The 21,776-nt window shown below is 39.0% G+C and overlaps 2 protein-coding genes across 3 annotated transcripts; both read left to right on the plus strand.

Annotated features, from left to right (window-relative positions):
* The first annotated feature begins 1,163 nt into the window (after nt 1-1,163).
* Nucleotides 1,164-5,783, plus strand: LOC147862853 (DNA binding / DNA-directed RNA polymerase). 2 transcript variants are annotated; one of them, XM_087321848.1, is made up of 10 exons: nt 1,164-1,313; nt 1,396-1,479; nt 1,581-1,651; nt 1,742-1,806; nt 1,880-1,992; nt 2,078-2,221; nt 2,472-2,558; nt 2,653-2,733; nt 5,417-5,480; nt 5,563-5,783. In XM_087321848.1, exons 1-10 carry the CDS (start codon nt 1,236-1,238, stop codon nt 5,571-5,573), a joined length of 798 nt encoding a protein of 265 aa, XP_087177974.1. In that variant the 5' UTR covers nt 1,164-1,235; the 3' UTR covers nt 5,574-5,783. The 2 variants fall into 2 exon arrangements, with proteins under 2 accessions (XP_087177974.1, XP_087177973.1); XM_087321847.1 differs by having other exon boundaries at nt 1,165-1,313; nt 5,400-5,480.
* Nucleotides 5,784-10,219: 4,436 nt separating this feature from the next.
* On the plus strand, nt 10,220-14,767 carry LOC147862854 (molybdenum cofactor sulfurase-like). The gene is made up of 4 exons (XM_087321233.1): nt 10,220-10,356; nt 10,574-10,951; nt 11,624-12,505; nt 12,751-14,767. The coding sequence occupies exons 1-4, from the start codon at nt 10,300-10,302 to the stop codon at nt 13,111-13,113; spliced, it is 1,680 nt and encodes a 559-aa protein (XP_087177359.1). The 5' UTR covers nt 10,220-10,299; the 3' UTR covers nt 13,114-14,767.
* Nucleotides 14,768-21,776: the final 7,009 nt, after the last annotated feature.

Genomic DNA, 21,776 nt, shown 5'->3' on the forward strand with positions numbered 1-21,776 from the left:
GAATGTAGATGAATGATTTAGCTTTGATGTGGAATGAAGTTACTCCCCATTTTACTTTTTTATGTGCTAGGATTTTGTTGCAACAATTTCAAAGTAAATGATTGATAATCAACACATAAATGATGGATATGAGCATCACTACCATGCAAATAGTGCTACACTTTTTTTGATGTTAATCTTTCTACATGGAAGCATGATGCAGCCCTTGTTTGAAATGAAGTATTTGAAGAAAGTCAAATTTTCAAGAGGTGGAATCTAGATACGAGAAAACTAATCTTGTTGCATTACTTTGTCCACACGACCATTTATTTCAAGCAAGTGAGAATATATAGGACTTCTATAAGCTAACAATGCATTATTTTGCATTTGCTTAGTGTTATGTTGAGAGAGCACGACCTTGCCTACAAGAGGAACACTAACGACCCCTATTATACAGCAAAGCATGTATGTATCCTTCTACTAAAAATTCTTTCATCCTTCTTTCTCTTTGTCACTCATCACACCAACTTTGCATCCTCTTATTTCTTGCACATAAGTGCTTCACATAGTAAAGGAGTGTGCTATCTAATGCTCAACCAAATGAAGATAGATATCTAGCTTAAGTTGACGCCATGGTGGAAAGAGATGTAGAATTTGATAAGAAAACTTAAGGTTATGTCTATTTAGGTCATAGAAGATTATTAACACGTGTTAGAAAGGTGAATCAAATTTTTAGGGTAGGCGTGCCCATGTGCTTGGAAACATTAAACAAAGACCAATCATGTGATGAAATCTAACAAACAAAAGCTAGTTATTTGAGTGCACATTCTTGTTGTAGACCGATTATAATATGCACTCGTGATAATCCTCACATGCGGATTGTGATAGGAATCAAATGTAAAGAAGAGGTGTAATGAAATTCTCTCAACTTGGTACCAACGTCGGATGCTCGGGCCTTCATTGAAATCACTCTAGAGTGGTTATCTACTACATTAGAATCATATTGTTCTGGGTGGTAATTAGGAAAGAGAAGTGTGCTATTTATTCTTCTGTTTTGTTCAGGAAGCTACAACCCCCCATGTCTTCATTTAATTCACATTCAAACTGCCCATTGGAACCTACACACACACAAACACACACATTATTTCCTCTACTCTGCCTGTCTTTTCTGTGTATCAGGAGGTAGCTCCTGCTTCTTCTTCTTTTCTTCTTCTTCTCCTTCTTCTTCTTCTGCACGAAGGAGGGACAACGAAACCATGGCGGCTAAGGCAATTTCCCCACAAGTGGGAGCTACAGTGAATCGCATCCTCGACCTGCTGCAAGCATCTCCTGAGGTATGGAGGAGTCCATATTATCGGCTCACCGATTTCTCTCTTCTGTGTTATCGCATGCTCCCTTCCCTGTCTTCTTCTGCAGGGATTGACGCAAGAAGGTCTAAATTCCGGACTAGGCTCCATCGATGAAGCAGGCGCACAGGCCCTCAATATTCTACTCTCCAAGGTTTGTGCTTCCCATGAGCTTACCTGCATTCCATTATAATTTTTCGGTGGCTATGTTATGAAGTATTTATAACTCATAACTTCTGCACCTTATGTGGACAGAGACAAGTTCAAATTTTTCAAAAGGGAAGCACACATGTCTATAAGCTGCAGCCTAAGGATGAGGCTGGAAAGTATGTTGTACTTCACATGCTTAGCTTAATTCTTCCATAACTTTGACCTGGAAGTTCTCTTATCTTTCTCATATGTTCTGATTCATTCAGGTTTAAAGGTCTCACAGCAGATGACATGCTTGTCTATCAAGTCATTCAGCAATCCGGAAATAAGGGTAATGTATCTAGATTTATGAATGGCAGGTGTGAATTTCATTCTAGAAGATCTCATCCAAACCAAATATTCAGGTATTTGGACCAAGGACATGAAACGCAACACAAATTTACAGCAACCACAAGTGGCAAAAGCTATTAAGAACCTTGAAGCCCGACATTTGATACAAGCAGTGAAGTCTGTTGCTGTAAGGTTATGATCAACAGATTCATTTTTATGTTGAAGAATTCAGTAGTATGACTGTATCGTTAATGTATACCAATTCTTTACAGAACAAAGGAAAGAAGGTATACATGCTAGCAGAACTCAAACCTTCCAAGGAGCACACAGGTGGAGCCTGGTACACTGATCAAACTTTTGATGCGGAGTTTGTCAATGTCCTCAAGCAGCAATGTGTTCAAATTGTTGTGAGACAAGTAAGGATTTTAGACCTATGAGAGAGAGAGAGAGAGAGCCCAGATGGATGTAGATCAGTTGGAGACCAGAAGGTTATGCGTTCAACCCCTACATTCCACAGTGGCATTTAGTAAATTAAGAAAATATATATGAAATAATAGAAAAGTGTGAAAGCTGGGTCTCAAACCCAAGCCCTAGGGTTAGTAATCTAAAAACTTACCACTAGGGTAAACTAATTGATAGAGAGAGAGCATGTTTGTCATATTCTAGGGCCTGGCTAGTGTGGAAAATATTGCAGATGCTGTTAGAAAGTCTGGTATCACGAAAGAAGAGCTTCGCCTGAAAGATTTCAAGCAGGTTAATTCTCTAAATGTCAAACTTTTTTCTGAAAGGTAGGCCATTTTTATTTTACTATAAAGTATATTTCTCTAAAACTTTGAATTGTTGCCAGCTCATGGATATGCTGGTTCTGGATGGTGAATTAGAGGAGACAGTTGGCACAGGTGTTGGACCATTTGCTGCATTCCCTCCTGTAAGTCTTAAGAAGTCCTATCATTAATTTTCATTAAATAAGAGAACACAAAGTTATAATGAAAGAAAATACAATAAGATATAGAGAAAACAACACTTAAATGAATAATATCCATGAGAAAACTGTTATGAACAGTAGTAAGGAGAGCAGAAAATTAAACTAAACTAGTACAATATTTCTAGTGAGGCGCAAAGCCGTTAAATAAAAAATGAGAGTTAAAAGGGAATTTTGTTTCTTGGCGTCTAAGAAAACAAAACCCGAGCCATGTAAAAAGTAATAGCCAGATGTAGACTGTCTTGTGTCAACATCTCCTGGCCAATCAGTACCCAAGTAACCAATAAACTCAATGCCTCTGAATGAACGGCCATAATCATTTGTGCATGCTAAGTATCAAAGAACACAAATGGCTACTTGCAAATGAACTTGGCATGGTGCATTTGAAACTGACTGAACGTTTACATTGTAGGATAGATAAGCTCTTGGGTAGGTAAGGTGAATGAGGGATCCAATCAGCCTCCTGTACTTTATACTATCTTCAAAACTGGGAGAATATTCTTCATGAGAAAGCTTGGATTGTGAATCCATGGGACAAGAAAGGGCTTGCAATCAGTCATGGCATAGGTTTCAAGAAGTTGTCAAAGATGCCTATGCTGGCAGAGACATATGCCTCCATGTGATTGATAAACTAATGCCCGAGAAGTATGTAGACGCCCTAAATTTGTCATTTTAAATGTCTCTTTCATATAATTGCGAAGCTGCTCTATCTTGACTTAAAAAGAACCTATAATTGGCAAGTCATTTATATACAGAATAACTAGACACATCTAGCCATCTTAGGAGAGGACCTAAAGATTGTTGTCAGCAGAACATTTTAGTGGCAGCAAGTTGTAGGCCGCAGTGGACCTGAAAACTCAAAACCAGGGGGCTTCTCAACTTAAACTTCTTCCATTGAGCCACCATTCAAAAAGGTAAACTTGACATCCATTTGGAATATATCACAATTGTAGTGGGCAGCAAGTTGTAGGCCACATCCAATAGAAGTATACCACGTTGTTGGGGCAAATGTTTCCTTGTAAGTCCACTTTTTCCATTTTGGGAATACCCTTTAGAATTTAATTGAGCCTTGTGTTTCTCCAATGTATCCATGTGTAGTATTTGGTTTTGAATATCCACGTCACACCAATATCTTATTTGTCTTAAAGACGTGGGACCAATTCCCATGTGTGATTCCTCATAACGAAATCAAGCTCTATCTCCCTGGCTGCCGTCCATTTAGGAAGTTCAAGGGCTTTGTTTTTGCTCTAACAGGGAAAACTGTGTCATTGTGAGTCAATTGGATTTATGAGGTCTTGTGAGTGGTGTAGATGAGGTGGGTCCATGTTGCGAACAAAAGGTATGGAAGGCACGTGAAATAAACGCACCACCATTGTGAAATCTGATTTGTCGAACATTCTTGGAGGTCTTTGTTTCAACTAGAGACGCCCATTTTTGAAATCTAGAGAATGCATCAGATTTGGCTGAAATTAAGAAAAGAAGGGTTTGCACTTGTGGCCTGTACAAGTCTGTCTTAGAATTATGGTATACGACAGGGTATAGCAACAAGTACATACCTCTAGATTCAGAAATGCGAGGGGGGCAGGCGAGAGATCCCGTTATGCTTAACCTAAACTTTATGTGATAAATCATAAATTATAGGCACGAAATATCATATACCTCCAAGAGTTGTGTCACATTGGACCGCATAAATCCATATGCAGTAACCCCAAAATTAATGTGGCTTCCCATATATACAAGCCACACGTGAAGTATTGGAGACATTAAAATGAGGAAGGCCAAGCATGATTTGGGATGAAGAGAGCTGTTGAAGAGAATTATGGTTGAGGTGCCCAAACCAAGCATGTCACAACTGGGGATCACCCTGAGCTACTAAGTTATAACTTAGATGTTATAGTAGATGAGACTTGGAGGATGGTAATGGTCTGTTGGAGCTGTTAAGGAGATACAAGCCAACTTCCTTTTTGCCGACTAGCAACAATTTGCTGGTTGTTGATGTCAATCACCTCCACCATAGCCTTTTTCCGTAAATGAAAAAAGTTCGAGTAGATTAGCTATGTAATACATTTTGGATTGTAGTTGGTGACTCAAAAAATACATTAGCCATGCATGAAGCCTCAAGATTTGAGGCATCTCCAATATCACAGAAGACAGACCTGTCATGAGTCATATGACTTGTGTAACAACTATCTGTAATTCAATTATCAAACGATAATTGCTATTACATATAGGCTCTTTAATTGATTATTAAGTCTGAACAAAGGTGCATATTGTTTGACCTTGCATTCATATCATTCGCCACGTTAATATCATGTGAATGTAGAGTTTTTCTCCAAAATTCGACACATCTTACTTGGGAAATACCCAAAATATCTGAATAAGTGATAGGCTATGGCTACCTGGTGGTGACACCTTGTGAAAATTTTCTACCAAACATCATACATATGAATAATCCATATTCCACCACTCATTAACAAAATGTTAACCCACCACTTGGTTGTGATGCTATGTTGATTGATGATTAGTGATCATGTTTTTCAAGACTTCATGCATTGAGATTGAACAAAAGAAATAAAATTTAAAAAGATCAATTGAATTTGTTCAATCAACAGGACACATTGTTATACAGAAGCTCTCAAAATCGTCTTTCAGAAAGCTCCGCATTTACAAGCATCCCATGTGGAGTCTGCCCAGTAAGAGTTTGTTTCATTGAGCAACTTGGACAGAACTTGTTTTCTTTGTCTCACTAACTCGGGTAAATTTGTCCCTTTCCAGGTTTTGCATGAGTGTACAGATAATGGCCTAATCTCTCCAAAAACATGTGTTTATTATCAGAAATGGCTAAAGTTCTAGTAGAGATATTTGCTGGAGTGTAAATTTGTACCTCAATTTTGTTGGAACAGTATAAATGATTTCATGAGGCAGTAAGGACTGTAAGACCTGATATGAGTTGGAACATCTTGAAAATTATTAATGAAAATACCTTAGGTTGTACAGATCTTTAATAATACAAATCATGTCTGAGGTCATTTCAACATCAGACTTTCTATATCTTTAAATGGCCTCTCAAAATTTGATCTGTTCCCACAAACTCTTGTTTAAAAAACTTAGTATACTATATGATATGTGATATGCTACAACTATGTGCTTTTGGTGGAGATAAGGGTGCACTGAGGTTCGGGTCATATTTTATTAATGCTTCTGCCAATTTGTGGTGCTGTGTATATTGTACATTTTATCAATTGGCCTAGCTGGCAATGTACAAAAGCCATCGTATAGGGTATGCATTGCCACTTCAATATCTAGTTATAAAGTTCATGGAGCATTTAAATATGCCATGTTATATCAAAGATCATATTATTTTAGGTCTCATATGCTACCTTGACATTAAATCTCTTCAGCATTACGTGCACACACAAAAACAAATATGTCTTTTCCATTGATTATAGGTAGATTTCTTGTTCTCCCTTATTATTTAGTCTCATATGCCACTTTGGCCATTTTCACACGTTAATATATCATGTCATTCTCTCAATCAATAATACTTTCATGAAAAATAGTGAAAATGGAAAGAAAATCTATATCACTAGTAAAAGAGTGTTAGTGAGGGATCTAATGATTCATTCATAGTAATGTAGTACTATGTGAACCTTGTTTGACCCTTCTGAAGTTGGTATTGCAAGATTGTGATCGTGAAAACTCAGCTTTGGCTTCTTTAGAAGCTTTCTACAATGAATCACAATTAATAATGGATGCAAGTAGAGTTCTCTTGAAAGGTAATGCTTCTGATTTTGATTCCCTATAGTTACTCAAGATTATGTTTGCATACTTGCTAAGATCAATTTATGTTATAAGACATTTGCATTATGCATCCTGGGGATTTTGTCTAGGGTGAGTGGTCTGAACAATGGAGAATTAGTGAGTGAATGTGTTATTGTGCAGAGATGTATGATAAAGAAAGTCCAATACAAAGAATAATTGTTAAGTTCTATCAAACATATTATCTCCTATGTTGCAATTTTGGGTTATGACAAAGACCCCTTGAAGATGAAGGATGAGGCAAACATTATAATAGGATAGACAGGTAATATTTGTTAACCTCAAACCCTAAAGCTTGGTTATTGTATTTACCTTAAAGATGTAATCCTTTAAGAGAACTATTGAAAGCTTGATTGTGTTGATGATTTCTTGTCTCTTTGCTTTTGTATTGAGTAGGTGGAAATGTGGTTAAGCGATAATTAAGTCAAGTGAATGTGAACAGCTTGTGGACTAATATTAGAGCTTGCGTAGTTAGTTTTTACATTAGTAGCTTGAGACTCTCACTCACCTAAATGGTCCTCTAGATGAATATAACCCTGCATCGTGACCTCAAGATGGTGCTTTGAAGAACACCCAAGTTAAAAGTTGTTTTCGGTGCAAACACTAGAAAATGTTACAATAACCATTCACAAGGAGAAATGAGAAAAAGAAAAGAAAGTGAGTAGCCATATTGTTTGGAATCTTGTGATGATTATACAACCCATTTAAGCAACTTGATTTGGATGATGAATACATTTAAACACGCATTGAAATCAAGATATTTACAAGTAAGGTTTGCATATGTTTGTTGGTGTGGTAGTCTATGCTTCGTATTAATGACAATAATGTCACCTCAACTAAAGATCAAGAAAATTCAATGAAGGCTTGTCAAATGAAGCATGCTTATCCTTTTACGGGAAGTGCTCACAATGAAGATACATGCACTACGCATGTGGACTGATGAGTACTATCATACCCCACAAAGAAACATATGCAGAATGAAAATTTCCATAATATTCACTTCAACCTAGCACGTTGGCAAATTTCACCCATGTCTTTACACCTCTATGTACTCTAATAGATTTAAATAGAATCTATTAAAATGGACGCAGTCTACCTTGGTTTAAATAGAATCCATAAAAACATACATGGTCTATTTTGCTTAATGAAGACGCTATTGATGAATGGCCTAATGCTTTTTTTCATGTTATAATATATTCAACATATTTATTCTCTCAAAAGTTATTAAAATTAGTAAATTATAGCATGAGTGGAATTCTGGGTTTGTACCGGTCTTCTTCATGGTGCATTAGAACTTATACTTGAATTTTGAATGATTAATGATTATCTTTCCTATTTGATTTAAAACTTTGTGGAATATGGGTCCAACGAACCTAGGCAAATGCTTCCACAAAGCCTAGAGGTTGCAATTAACAATCCACGACATATATAATCACATTTGGCCCCACTCCATCAACGGGGCACAATAATTGATCTTGCAAAATTCCACCTCGATGCAAATACGTTATTTTGCATCCTTTTAAATGAGTTAAAACTCATTAGTAGCCAACATTGTGGTGCTTATTGTTCTTGTCCGAATGTTTAAAGTGCAATAAATGCCCATTCAATCCACATATATTAGATTTGAATCTAGCCATATTTACCCTTTGGTATATGGTAATGGGTAAGTATACCAACGCTATTGTATGATCTATACTTAACACAAAATTGACTCAAAAATGGAAAAAGATGGAGGAAAAAATTGAAATATAATAGGGTCAAGATTAATTAATTCAATGCAAAATGGATGAAGAACCTTCAAAGCCATATATTTGTTTCTTAAAATCGGCTTTACAAGGACAAGATTCTTGTGATAGATAATGGTCATTTTATTCCATTCACCATGGGAACAAATAAGAGTATTCTAAATTTGTGTCAAAGAGAAACTTGGCATAAAATAGAGGATTGATCGATGATTAGGTACATTCCGCATTCCTAGGGACACAAAATCGTTTACAAGATTGGACCGTGGTTATTGGCTCCAAATCTTTAACAATGCATCAAATTATATCTAACAAGGTATATTGGTGGCCTCTTCTTGTCCCATAGATAAAATAATACAATAATCAAACCACTCTTGTCAGAAAAAGAGTTAATCAAGAATTTGGCACGTTGCATTGCCATTAAAGGAGAGATTGCTATTGTGGCGTTGCTTACTCTTGTGAAGAAATATTGCTTGACAAAATGCAAAAGATATGGACTTGGTTCCATTGAGCACTTCTTATTGTATGGCTACAAAAAGTAGAGCATTTCTTGAAAGGGTAAGGAAAGACCTCTCTAGTATTTCCCAATATTTCATTTTGAAAATAACTTTTGAATATTTGGTCTTGTTCCTAGATTTGCGTCACAGTGCATCTACTTTCTCGTTTGGGTAAGATTTGGGGGAATTATTATAGACTATATGGATGTCACATGTGTCATGACCATGTGTTCTGTAATCAACCTATTGTAAATTCTACTCTTTTCATGTGGTCTCTATCCCTTGACAAATTTGTTAAATATCCCATGAGTGCTTTGAAGCACAACATTGTACATCAACCATTTCTTGTGAGTTTTTTTTACCTCACCTTGAAAATTTCCCACAAGTAGTAATGCATTATTGGGAAAAAAACAAATCAAATAGAATTTCGAACATAGAATGGTGTTCATTAATTGATACTGGTTTCATACTAGTGAATTAACTTGTAATAAGGAGATAGCAAAGGAACCATTTTGGAAAGAAAAAAAAAACTTGTAATAAGGAGAATTTGTGTGTAAGTTTGCAATGCATTAATGGTTGGAGCTCCTAAAACATTACACAATGTGCTCAGTATTTCAATTCCACATGGCTGAAATTATATTTTCGTTGTTTCCCATTGTGAAAACTCTGAATGTCCAACTCTAGGCTTACAATCAATTTAATATCACCATCTTTTATAAGTACGAATCTGTAAATAGAGTTATGGGGCAACTATTCAGTAGCTCCAACTAAAATTTATGAAGGGTTTTCATGATAAAGAATGTGAAACCCACTAAACATCGAGGTCAATGCGGCATATATCTATGAAGTTAAGCAATTTGACACTAGGATCAATAATTGATTGGGGAGGGGAGTGTACCTAAATGATAAAGAAAGGCGATGCTTTCATGTTGTGCTTCGGCATCTCATATCGTGGTTATCTTGCAAATAAAGTTAGGTATTTATTCCAGCCTTTTTGAAGAAGGTGGTGGGGAACCATGATTTGTGATGATAATCGAAAGAAACTCAAAAGTTCCCATCGCAATATGATTTGTTGACAAGTCTCAAGTTGCAACATATCACGATGGCAAGCAAGGGCCGAGACATATGTATGTACACATATATACATATGTATACGTATATATGTGTGTATACGTATACGTATACGTATACGTATATAGAGTAGAACAGCGTGTGGTAGTGGTTAGAAGTTAGCATGAAGACCACTTCATAGGCTAGCAGAGGCGGAAGAGACAGAACAGAGACTGTGTGTGCCCCCTGCAGTCTCTAAATAGTGACAGCAGGAACAGATAATAGCAGGGCAGAGGAAAACAGAGGAGGGGTGAAGGCTCCTGAGGATAGCTCCTCGATTTCATATTTTGTGCACAAGAGCTCTTCATCACCGCCATCACCATCGCCACCGCCATCGAAGCATTATGCTCAACAAGCTCAGCGCCAAGATAGGTCGCCACAGAAGTCACGACCCCGATCAGGTTACAGAGCCGAGAGAAAGATTGATTTCCTCACATTCTATCTCAAATTCCTAAGCTGTTTCAGATTCTTCCATTTGTTTCTTTCTCTCGCGTGAATTTGGTTTAATCTGCAAAGAGAGAGAGAGAGAGAGAGAGAGGCACACACATTCACTCACAGAGATTGAGGTTTCTACACCGTCTCAGATTTGCCTTTCTTAGATATTGTTTTAATTTGCAGGATCCATTAAGGGCTGGATTATCAGCATACTCTTTCGATCATCGCCGTTTCTCCTCAGAGAGTCCTAGATCTAATATAGCGGATGAATCAGTCCATGTGGATTCATACAGTGTCGGCCAAGCCTCATCCTCAGAGCATTGGGCTTCTTCATCTAGAGACTCGACATCCATCCCTGAAGAAGAAGAAGCCCTGCTTGACATTGGCAACCCTGCCTTGCTCACTTATGAAGATGCAGAAGAACAGTTCTTAGATGAATTTGAGGACTATTTCGAGCACCTCCATGTAGATAATATTCGCAAGGAACAGTACCCAAAGCTTGACATGCAGAGGATAGCCTACTTAGACTATGCAAATTTCGCTCTTTTTTCCAAGTTTCAGGTAGGGTTGTGCGTTTTTATTGTTCATGTTATGTGAGGTCAGAGTTCAACTTTGTAGGCTTCTTAAGACTATGCAAAATCTGCTTTTTTATTTTTGCAATGTGTTGCTTATGGGAGCATGTGTGTGATATTTTCACAATGTTCTTTTATGAGAGAGTTCAACTCATAATATTTTATAGACCGGAATGTTGCGGAACATTAATCCAGTCAATCAAACAAGTGATTATTTTCCGGAACATGCCCATAAATCAACAAGATCTTGCCATATCAGTAGCTGGAATTTCCATCATTATAATTTTCATAACATTATCATCTTCCACAAGTCTTGGACATTTTTTACATGATGATTCCCACGTTGCAGACTACGACCTAAATTTTAGGGATCAAGGTTTTAATCAGATATAAGCACATCACAGCTGGAAGTTTAATGATCAGTCTTTTAATGACATGATCATCTTCTGGAATTAGTTTTGACATTTTCTCACAATAAATTCCACATCACTTTTTGGACATCATATTAGTCCAACCACACTTAACTAGTATGCTCTACTCCTTCTGCAGAAGCTAACCATTTCGAATACTGTTAGGAAGCATGAGAGAAAGTGGGCTTTATACTCTAGTGAACTGTGGAACACACAAGTGATGCTTTATGACACCTATTTGATTACTTCAGGTAGAAGAGCATATGCGAGTACTTTTGGAAGAAGGACCAAACCTCGGCTCTGTCGCACTCTCAAATGCTCCTTCTAGCCACCTCATGGCTTATGTCCTGGACACCCAGCATCGCCTCTTGCAAGTTCTGAATGCAGATGTTGACAAGTATTCTGTGATATTTACAACTGGTTTTACTGCTGGTTATAGACTGTTTGGTGACATATACCCATTCCATAAGGGTAGTATTCTCTTAACATTGCTTGACAACCATGAATCAATAAAGCATGTTATAACTTCGCTTGGTCTGCGTGGTGGGAGGTGCTATGTTGCTCCTGTGAAAGACTCTGATCTTGTAATTTCATCTAATGAGCTGAGAAGACTTCTTAAATGGAAGGAATCACGTGGTGATGAAGGTATTTTTGTTTACCCTGCACAATCCTGCTTATCAGGTATACGCCACTCTTTGAACTGGATTCAAGAGGCACAGACAAACAAATGGCAAGTCTTGCTTGATGTTTCTACGTACTTACCAACAGGTGTCTTGGATCTCTCTGTGTACAAGCCAGAGTTTGTGCTTGGTTCTTTGCATCACATGCTCGGTTATCCCTCAGGGATGGGCTTTTTACTTGTCAAGAAACAAGCCTTCACTATTGGAAAGGGTTTGCAGTCACTTAAACTCTCAAAACCCATGAAAGATTTGGAGGAAGGAAATGATTGTCATGTTGTCAGCGAGGATGATAACATTAATCTTCTATCTTTTGCTGCACTTAGCTTCGGGTTGCTCCATCTTGAAAGCGTGGGCCTTGTACCCATACAGAAGAGAGTACTGAGTCTTGCCACTTGGCTGACACAGATGTTGAAATCGCTAAGACACAAGGATGAAGAAAAACATTTGTTACAGGTGAAATACACTCTGTCTGGATGCTTTGTCTCATCAAATTTGTATTTAGTTTCAAATTCTTGTGTTTGTTTCTTCTGGGAGGGTGGTAGAGATCAATGCAACTTAATATATATGGTACTTGTGTGTGTTCAATAACCTAATTACTTATTTGTTTGTGATGTGTTGTGTAAATTTCTATGAGAGGGTTGTGTCTTTGCGGATGGTTTAATAAATGACCTTATTTATCTAGAAATCTGATAATTCAGGTTTATGGCCTACATTCAGCCACTAACAGAGGAAATATAGTGTCTTTCAACGTGATTGACTCTACTGGGAACCTCTTTCCAGCAAGGCTAGTACAAAAATTGGCTGACAGGAGCAATATTATGGTTGGAGCTGGTTATTTTAGCAACCCTGGGTTAGTGACACTCTTGTATGAAGGGCCAAAGAAAACCCTAGATTCAAAAGTTTACAAGCGTGTATTGACCTTTTCTGTGGTAAGGGTCTCTCTTGGCCCCATGTCAACATTTGGGGATGTATATAGGCTCATACAGTTTCTCTTGCGATTTCGGGATGAAGAATATGTTTCAACTGAAGCAGTAGAATTTATAGAAGAAAATTTATTCTAGTGTTTATCCTTTATCTAAAGGTTTTTAATCCCTGGAAGTGTGAAGATCTTGTTTTTTCACTAAGAGTCTAAAGATCAGGGTCTCGGGTTGTGTGGATCCCGGCATCACGTTTTCATTCTCTGTGCAAGTGAGCTAAGATAATGAAAGCATTCTCAGCGTCATATTCCAAGTCGACCTTTCTGAAATGGGACGGAACATCAATCAACTCATTCTTAAAAAAGTTCTGTGGCATGAGCATGCAAACAATCCTCAACCCTTGGCAACTAGTAAAAACGACTGAGGAGCTCAAATGGCGATTTTCTTCGCATGCTTACACCTGTTATGTGCAGGCATGACGTCAAATTGAAGTTTGTAGTGTTTGTACCACTTTCTGATGTTAATGCGATGACTGCAAGTAACACACAAAACCACCGAGCTGCAACAATATGGTTGAAGTCATGTTATGCAGATTGAAACAAAAATAAAAGCTCCACGTTTCCTAAAGCTTCATGGTCATAATCTTAATGCATGTGATGAATGATTTTGGAGATGGTTAACAAACATGAAGTTCGCAATGAATATGTATGGTTTGAGTAGTGGTGATTGGACATTGTGTTTGAGGTTGGTTGGTATGGTGGAATGAAGTTCAACTAGTTTGTTTTGTGTTCTCGTGTGGATTGGACATGGTGAGTCATCCATGATCTGGTGATGGTATGGCTTATGTGCCTCATGGCTTACTTTGTTGGCGGCAGTTGTCTACTCTCTCTATGGTGACTCATTGATATGTCAGTGGAGGTGTAGAGCCATGGAGTAAATCAGTCACTAGCAATTGCCGTTACATCCTGCGTGCTAATATAACAGTTTATTCTCTATGCTTTCAAAGCTTGAGCTGCCATAGGTCAAATCATCTTCATCATTGGTGGAATGATGAACTCCAATGTAGTGTTGGCATACTTCGGAATCTTTTGGCTCTAGGTATATGAAGCGCTTATCTTGTTTCAATCTTCATTTGGTAGCAGGTAACATGGAGTTGCCGGAATCTTTTGGCTCTAGGTATATGAAGCGCTTATCTTGCTTCAATCTTCATTTGGTAGCAGGTAACATGGAGTTGCCCTGTTGATTTGTGTGCACGATGTCGAATATAGGAGGTTCATATACCTTGGTCTGTATAAATACATCCTGTAACTCTTAAAAGTTTATTAAATGGAATTTTGTAGTGATCCATCTTTGGGATTAGACTCCCTTGGTTTGGTCCAAGTATTCTGGGTATAAAATGGATCTTCCTCCAATACCTTGTTTCATTTGCCACTTTGGAGAGGTGTACTAGGTCGAAGAAAAGGTGGCAATTTCTTGATATCCATGATGTTAAGGCCATTGGCCACTGTTATTGAACCAGTTCATCATTTGCAAATATAATGATATGCTTTTGGGGGTTATGTTGTCAACCATTTGCTTCAATGCTTCCAAACGTCTTACATGTAATTCATTCAGGTGGCATGGTCTGAATATGGTTGATGTGGTTTGCCATATGAAATAATGCATCTACCATCAAAGGGGGGTGCTGCTGATTTACCACATAAGATTTCATGTGGAGTGTATACTTTGCTATGCATCATCGGAGATAACAGACATGACTAGTGGATGCCCTATTTGTGTCGACATGTACATGGGGAGGTCTTGGCCTATATAATTACATTGTGCATGAGAGGAAGCGTGACCATATTGTTGAATTAGCCATACTTTGGTAGCGGGATTCTAGATGTATTTGATGTGAGCAGATTAATGTAGACAAAGATAATCTCTAGGGGTGATAGTAGACATATAATGACCATAATATGTGAAGGAACCTTATATGAGTTCATGGAATTGGTCCAAGAGGGACATATAAGAATCAACATTGTAACATTATGAAACCAACAATCCAATCATTAATATAGAATCCAATCCTTTGCGTACCCCATTGGGGAGGAAAGAAATCGTCATGGCTCTGCGCCTCTCTATACAGCTTGAACATGCAGATATGGTCTTGTCTTGCCAGAGATTGAGAATTACCAACTCTCTAGTATTGTGGCTAACCTTATGTCTTGTTATTATAAAAAATGGGTAAAGGTTCTTTGGTAGTCAGGTGGACAAAAGACATCTACAATTTAGTATGGTCAAAACACATACTAGCCCATATATGTGAGAAGACACTCTCCTCTCCTTTCTCTACTCTTAACTGCCCATTATTAGCCTTATATGCTCTCTTTTTATCTCATAAGTGTCCCTACACGTTTCACCATACATACAACATAATGTTACTGGAATTTATACATGGTTTTCACTATAGTTGATTTCAGGAAGGTCAATTGTCAACCATAATAGTGATACATATTGAACTTATCTTTAGTTTTTGCTACTATATATTATTAACCTTCTCTCACTAGTCCTCATCTATCTCACTTCCGCCTGGACATAGATGCTTCAATTCATGTTTATCCGATGAAAGTGAAGCTTAACATTATCTTGGAGAGGGCTTATTAAGGTGGTGGTTCAAACATTAGCCTAGTAATGACTCATGAAAACAGGATGTATCCTCAGCCTAACGAGGGCTTACAGAGGTCCAGACATGAAAGAGGCTCAGGAGAACAAGGTTGATGAAAGAGAGGTGAGACATGAGCCATGAGTGAGATGAGAGTCTGAGATACAAGAGATGAAGAGGAGAGTCAAGAAACGAGGATGAGCATGTCAAGAGATTCTGAGTTGGAGTTGAGAGGATGGATTAACATGACCGAGACTGATGGATTAATACATCATTTACATAATGAGACCATGATATGCTTCCCCCATAGCTAGCATTGATTTCTCTAAGATCAACTGAGAGGAAAGATCCCTTTCATGCATAATCTATTTATTGATGGATCATACAAATAAACTATTTATAATTGTAGAAATTTGAAAAACAAAACAGCAATTTGTATATATTAAGACACATTTGAAAAGACATTACTTCTCTTCCAAGAAATAACAATGTCATTGGCAATGACTAGTTGCACTATTGTACACAATTTTGAATTAATTGATCATGCTAATTTTTGACACAAAATCTGTTTTATATTCAGTCCAAAATATCATGAATTTATCTATGTATATATATATATAATGGAGAGATAAACCATCTCTATATACAAGTGTAGATCATGTGCATGGATTGCATTCTGTCTTTTAACTCAAACGTTCATTATGTTAGAACATAACAGAATGTTGTGGTATTCTAATGATGTATTACAAGAAATACATTTGAGGTAGGAGGTTCAAAACTTTGATATATTATTTCTATAAATATCTTAATCTTGTGCTTGATCATCAACGTATCACCTAATAAAGAGCCCTACACATGTTTAGTCTGTACACGGTAGCCTAATATGGCCTCATACTTTTGCATTTTAACATGGCAAGACTCAACACTCTTACTTCATACTTCATAATACACTAGAATCTTTCAAATTTCACACCCATGCAACCTCCTTGCAATCGACCCCTTGATGGGAGGTCTTTGTGATTGATTTTGGATCCCCAACTAATGCAAAATATCCCTAGGCATTCCCAAAATCTTCCAAGTCATTTGTTATTGTTGTTCAAGAGACCATTTGTGTCATCAACCCCAAGTGTTGATGGTAAAGTTTGGCAAAGTTTAGTGTTGATTCTATCTTGAATTAGTGAATTGAGTCCATTTGCAACAATTCCAAGCAACAGAGGGGTAAAAGAGTAACCTTGCCAAATGGACATGTGAGAGAAAAGGGCTTGCATATAGAGCCATCATGTATGTATGTTGAGAACGACAATCCATGTTGGTTTTGGAAGCATATTCTTGAACCTATTGATCACTATAATGGCATCTAACATGTACCATAACTTTATGAAATCATTTTGTGACCTTATTATCCAATCTTTCATGTGGAGATCTTCTTAGACGGGCTATTTAATGACCTTGTCCCATGCATACCTGGGATCTAGCTAGACCCTCCCACTTAAATGCCCTCGAGTATGAACATAGAGTTGGCCAGCTAATCCATAACAATGACAACCTGGCCCATTACCCCATCGATGCATGGGGTAAGGAATACATATGTGGACCCTCCCACGACAATGCTCTTGAGCATTGACAGTGTGGGGCAGCCCAAATTATGCTGATGGGCGGTGCCCGTGGCCAATGCATGGGTCATGGGTTAGGGGCCATAAGTGATGAATGCTTGCTTCCTAAAGTAAGTAGAGTGTAAGATAGTAGTGATGGGTGGGGGGTGCATGGCCAACTAGAGTGCATGGGCATGGACGTCCATAAAAAAAAAGTGAGAGCTGCCTAATTTTGGGCACACATGGACGCTAATAGAGATAGATAGCTAGATAGACACAGAGTACAGATTGCGCTCTCATACATATATGTATATAAAGGACACCCAACTGCTCATTCATTCGTAAAACAAGAATCATCCGTCCGTCCATCAATCCATCCAGAAAGGAGGCGGGCGATGATGGCCATGTTGTTGCATCTCCGGCTGGTTGCGTCGTCGTCCATGCTTCTCTTAGGCTTCCTCCTCCTCCTCCTCCTCCTGCTGGGCGGCGGCGGCGGCGGCGGACTCTTTGTGGAGGCTGGGCGGCGGCGTTCGCTCACGTGGTTTGCTGCTGGTGGAGCGCCGCCGGCTTTTTCAGCCCCCCCCACCATATGGACTCCTCCTCGTCCTCCTTCAATGCCAACGCCAACGCCAATCACCTATGGCGGCATTCCACCACCGCCACCGCCGGCCTTCGTAGCCCCTGCTCCTCCCCTTCCTCCCACTTTCGTAGCTCCCCCAACACGTCCACCCACGTACCCTCAGCCTCCTCCTCCTCCTCCTCCTCCTCCTCCTAGCCAGCCTACAGCGCCACCACCTACCTTCGTTGCTCCACCACCACCTCCTCCTCCTCCTCCTCCTCCTCCTAGCCAGCCTACAGCGCCACCACCTCCTCCTCCTACCTTCGTTGCTCCACCACCACCTCCTCCTCCTCCTCCTCCTCCTACCTTCGTTGCTCCACCACCGCCTCCTCCTCCTCCTCCTCCTACCTTCGTTGCTCCACCACCTCCTCCTATCTTCGTCGCCCCCCCCACACCACCCACAACATACGGTGGGCTTCCAACAACACCGCCACCCGCCACCTCTACCCCACCGCCCACCTTTGTAGCTCCTCCACCTCCACCACCACCCACCTTTGTAGCTCCTCCTCCTCCACCACCACCACCACCCACCTTTGTAGCTCCTCCTCCTCCTCCTCCTCCACCGCCACCCCCAACCTTTGTAGCTCCTCCTACTTTTGTGGCCCCACCGGCCCCACCCACATACAACACCGTGCCCACCAGCCCAGCTTCTCCACCGCCACCGCCACCGCCACCGGCTTTCGTATCTCCACCGACTTTCGCAGCTCCCTCTCCACCTACCTCATCGACAACCCCTCCTCCTCCTCCTCCTCCTCCTCCTACTTTCGTAGCTCCTCCAGCAGGCAATGCTGGACCGCCCCCCACATATGGCGGCGGTAATCCTCCAACTCCCACTTGGAGAGCAACCTAGTGATTTTGCGTTGCGACCATCTCCCCGCGACTGACAGGCGGGCGGGCGGGTGGGAGAAGATTCTCTCTTTCTGTTTTTTTAAGGATGGGTACACCAATCCCCGTAGTTGGGTTTTCCTCCACATAAAACCAACAAATCTACTATAGTTCACTTCAGTTTGATCATTATCTAGATGCTGCTCTTTTGGGGTCATTTAACTTTTTGTAGTGCATAAACCTCACTCCTCCCTACCCTACTCAGCCCCAATCCATAAATTTTGTTTTGTTTTTTCTGTGGATTCTCACATCATTTACCACAACTATCTATCTATGTCAAACCCAGATTCTTGAATAAAACTTGTGATTTTTCCCTTTCAATAATGGTTACTGAAGCAAATGTTGTGTCACACATTGCAAGCACTAAATTCCATGACTCATGCGATTGCACGCTCACAGAACCATGGATCCATTGATCTCATAATATTACAGAGTGTAATTATGCGATGTGATACCTGACCATGGAACCCATCGTTATGGCTCATGGAGGTTTATGGAGAAATTTATGGCAAAATCTAGCAATACCTTCCTTCCAAAGAGGCAAGAGGCAAGCTCTCCCAACATATGCATCTACCAGTTTCCAAAATGGGAAGTGGTAGAGGTAGTGCATAAATAATTATTATAGAGGTTTTTAGGAATTAGGATTCGAATTATTATAGACAGATTTTAGATGTACTTGGTGTATGGATTCAATTTAATAGGATAAATTTTTCCAATGATGCTCGAGTGGTTGCTTAATGTTGTCTTCAGGACGAGACACAATTAATTGTCTTTAGGTTCCATGCTATAATTCTATTATTTACGAAAAAAGAGATTTGTTGAATTTGATTGTCACAGTATAACGTGTATAACGTTGTAAGAATGGTGGCCAATACTTTGTGATTGTGATAAGGAAACTATAACATGGCGCCTAGATTGAAGATTAGAAAAAAATAACCTTGGATTCTCGTGTACATGTAGTAATGTAAGATAGGGAGTTCGATGATGAGCTTGGTATGAAGTTTAGATGCATTATCTCAAAAACATATAGTACTAAGTTCATTCGTTTATTGGGAATAACCATTATTATTAAGTAGAGAAGGATGGTGCCAATGATACCAAACTCGAGGTGATTGACAATCTAGATTAGTTACCCACATTAGATTGGCAACGTAGAGTAGTTGTCAATATACATGTTTTGGAAATTGATTAGCATGCTCGAAACAAGATTGTTGGATGCGTGCCTCTTTGTCATATCAGCCATTTAGACATGTCCCATGAGTTCACGAAACGATATAATCTTTGTGCAACAAGTCTAGTTTTGAATCATATATGCTTATCTAGTAAGTATCTTTTAATTCGAAATACCCCACTTACATGTGAAGAGCTTTTAATCTTCATTTCTTGTCTTTGATCCATGTCTCGTTCTTTTGGACAATATTCATTCCTTTCGTCAAAGCTTCGTTCCACTTTTATTGCATCCTAGCCATTTACAACATCGTAGACAATATAAAGAGGTTCATCACAATTTACCATATCTTCTTGTGTAATTTTAAGATGATTAAGTAAGGTCATGATTGATGAAATAGACTTTCAGAGTTAGCTGTGAATGTTATTGAGAGTGAGGCCTTTGGATGGGGTAAAGGAGAGGTGAGATAGTTATTGTGTGAGGGGAAAGATGAAGATGGAGTAAAATAGTGATTTTTTAATGTAAATTTTAGTTGCAAGAATGTGCAAGATGGGAAAAACTAACTCATGGCTATGTTATCGTGTAAATGTATGTCCATGTGCTATTCAAGCACAACTACAAGGGGCTTGAACTAGGGAAGATGTGATGCTGATGAAAAGTTGCTTGCAATGGTCTTCTTTGACAAACTTTCCATTTTCGACTCAGGATTCGTTTTTCGTAGATTTGGCCCTCCTTGGATTTGGGTTATACATTCCCTTCATAGATTGAAAATGCAATTGTGGATTGAAGGGGCATTTGTCTCTCATGGATTGAATGAAATTCCTTTTGTGGTGTCCCTTTTGAAGGAGTTTGAGTGTTCGCTCTTGAAGAGGCCACAAATCAAACTCTTTCTCTTGATCATTTCATACAGCGACACGATGAGAACAATAAGGTTAAAGACTAACAATCTTTACAACAACGAAGAACGAAATGCTTAACCTTGGGTTACAATAAAGAACCCCTTTTACATAGGGTATGTGAGAGATGATGGATTTACAATCAGAAATAAACAACAGATTATTCTAAGACACAAACACAAGTCAAGATACACACGATTTACGTGGAAAATCCCAAATCAAGGAAAAAACCACGGGCACTCTTGCCAACAAACTTTCACTATGAATGAAGAGTACATAACAAAACATATTACAGAGCTTTCAACTTTCTAGAAGAAAGGCTCTAGTCTCAGAGAGTATCACAGCAGTATGAATCTCACAACAATATATGGAATGACTAAACATGTTCAGTTGTAGATGCAACAGATTCGTGTTTGGAACCACTTCTAGGGTTTGGGCAAGTTCCACAAAACTATGCCTACCCTTGTTGTCTTCACGTCTTCTCTCTATCTTGCTCACACGATCTAACTCATCACTTCTCTTCTCTGTTCCATCCCTTGTACTCTCATGCTACATCAGTCTCTTCCCTTCTCTATTGCACTCACCCTACTCTCTCTTTCTGTTCTATTCTTTTCTCGCGCTCACGCTACTCGCAACTCTCTCTCTCACTATTATTCTTTGTTTCTCACTCAGGCATAAAGGTAATCCTTACATGCCTAAAACCTAACTTTTATATATATATATATATATATATATATATTCAGCCGACTCCCATTCGGCCTCTCAGCCGATTCATAGCTTTTCAGTTGTCTTCCCCATCAGAAAGGACAACAAGCTTATATAACAAACTCCCCCTTCACTCCTGTATGGGGGGAGTCGACGAGACGAGTCTTTCGCCGTCGGCAAACAATGAGTTTTTCTATAGATAAAGTCTTAGTAAGTAAGTCAGATCCATTCTCATCGGTATGTATCTTCGCTAAAACAAACTCATTTTCATTAACTTTCTCTCGTAACCAGTGGTAAC

Source organism: Azolla caroliniana, unplaced genomic scaffold (assembly GCF_043228905.1).
Source record: "Azolla caroliniana isolate FFs.n. ecotype wild unplaced genomic scaffold, voAzoCaro1.0.p SCAF_6, whole genome shotgun sequence".
Lineage (NCBI taxonomy): Eukaryota > Viridiplantae > Streptophyta > Polypodiopsida > Salviniales > Salviniaceae > Azolla > Azolla caroliniana.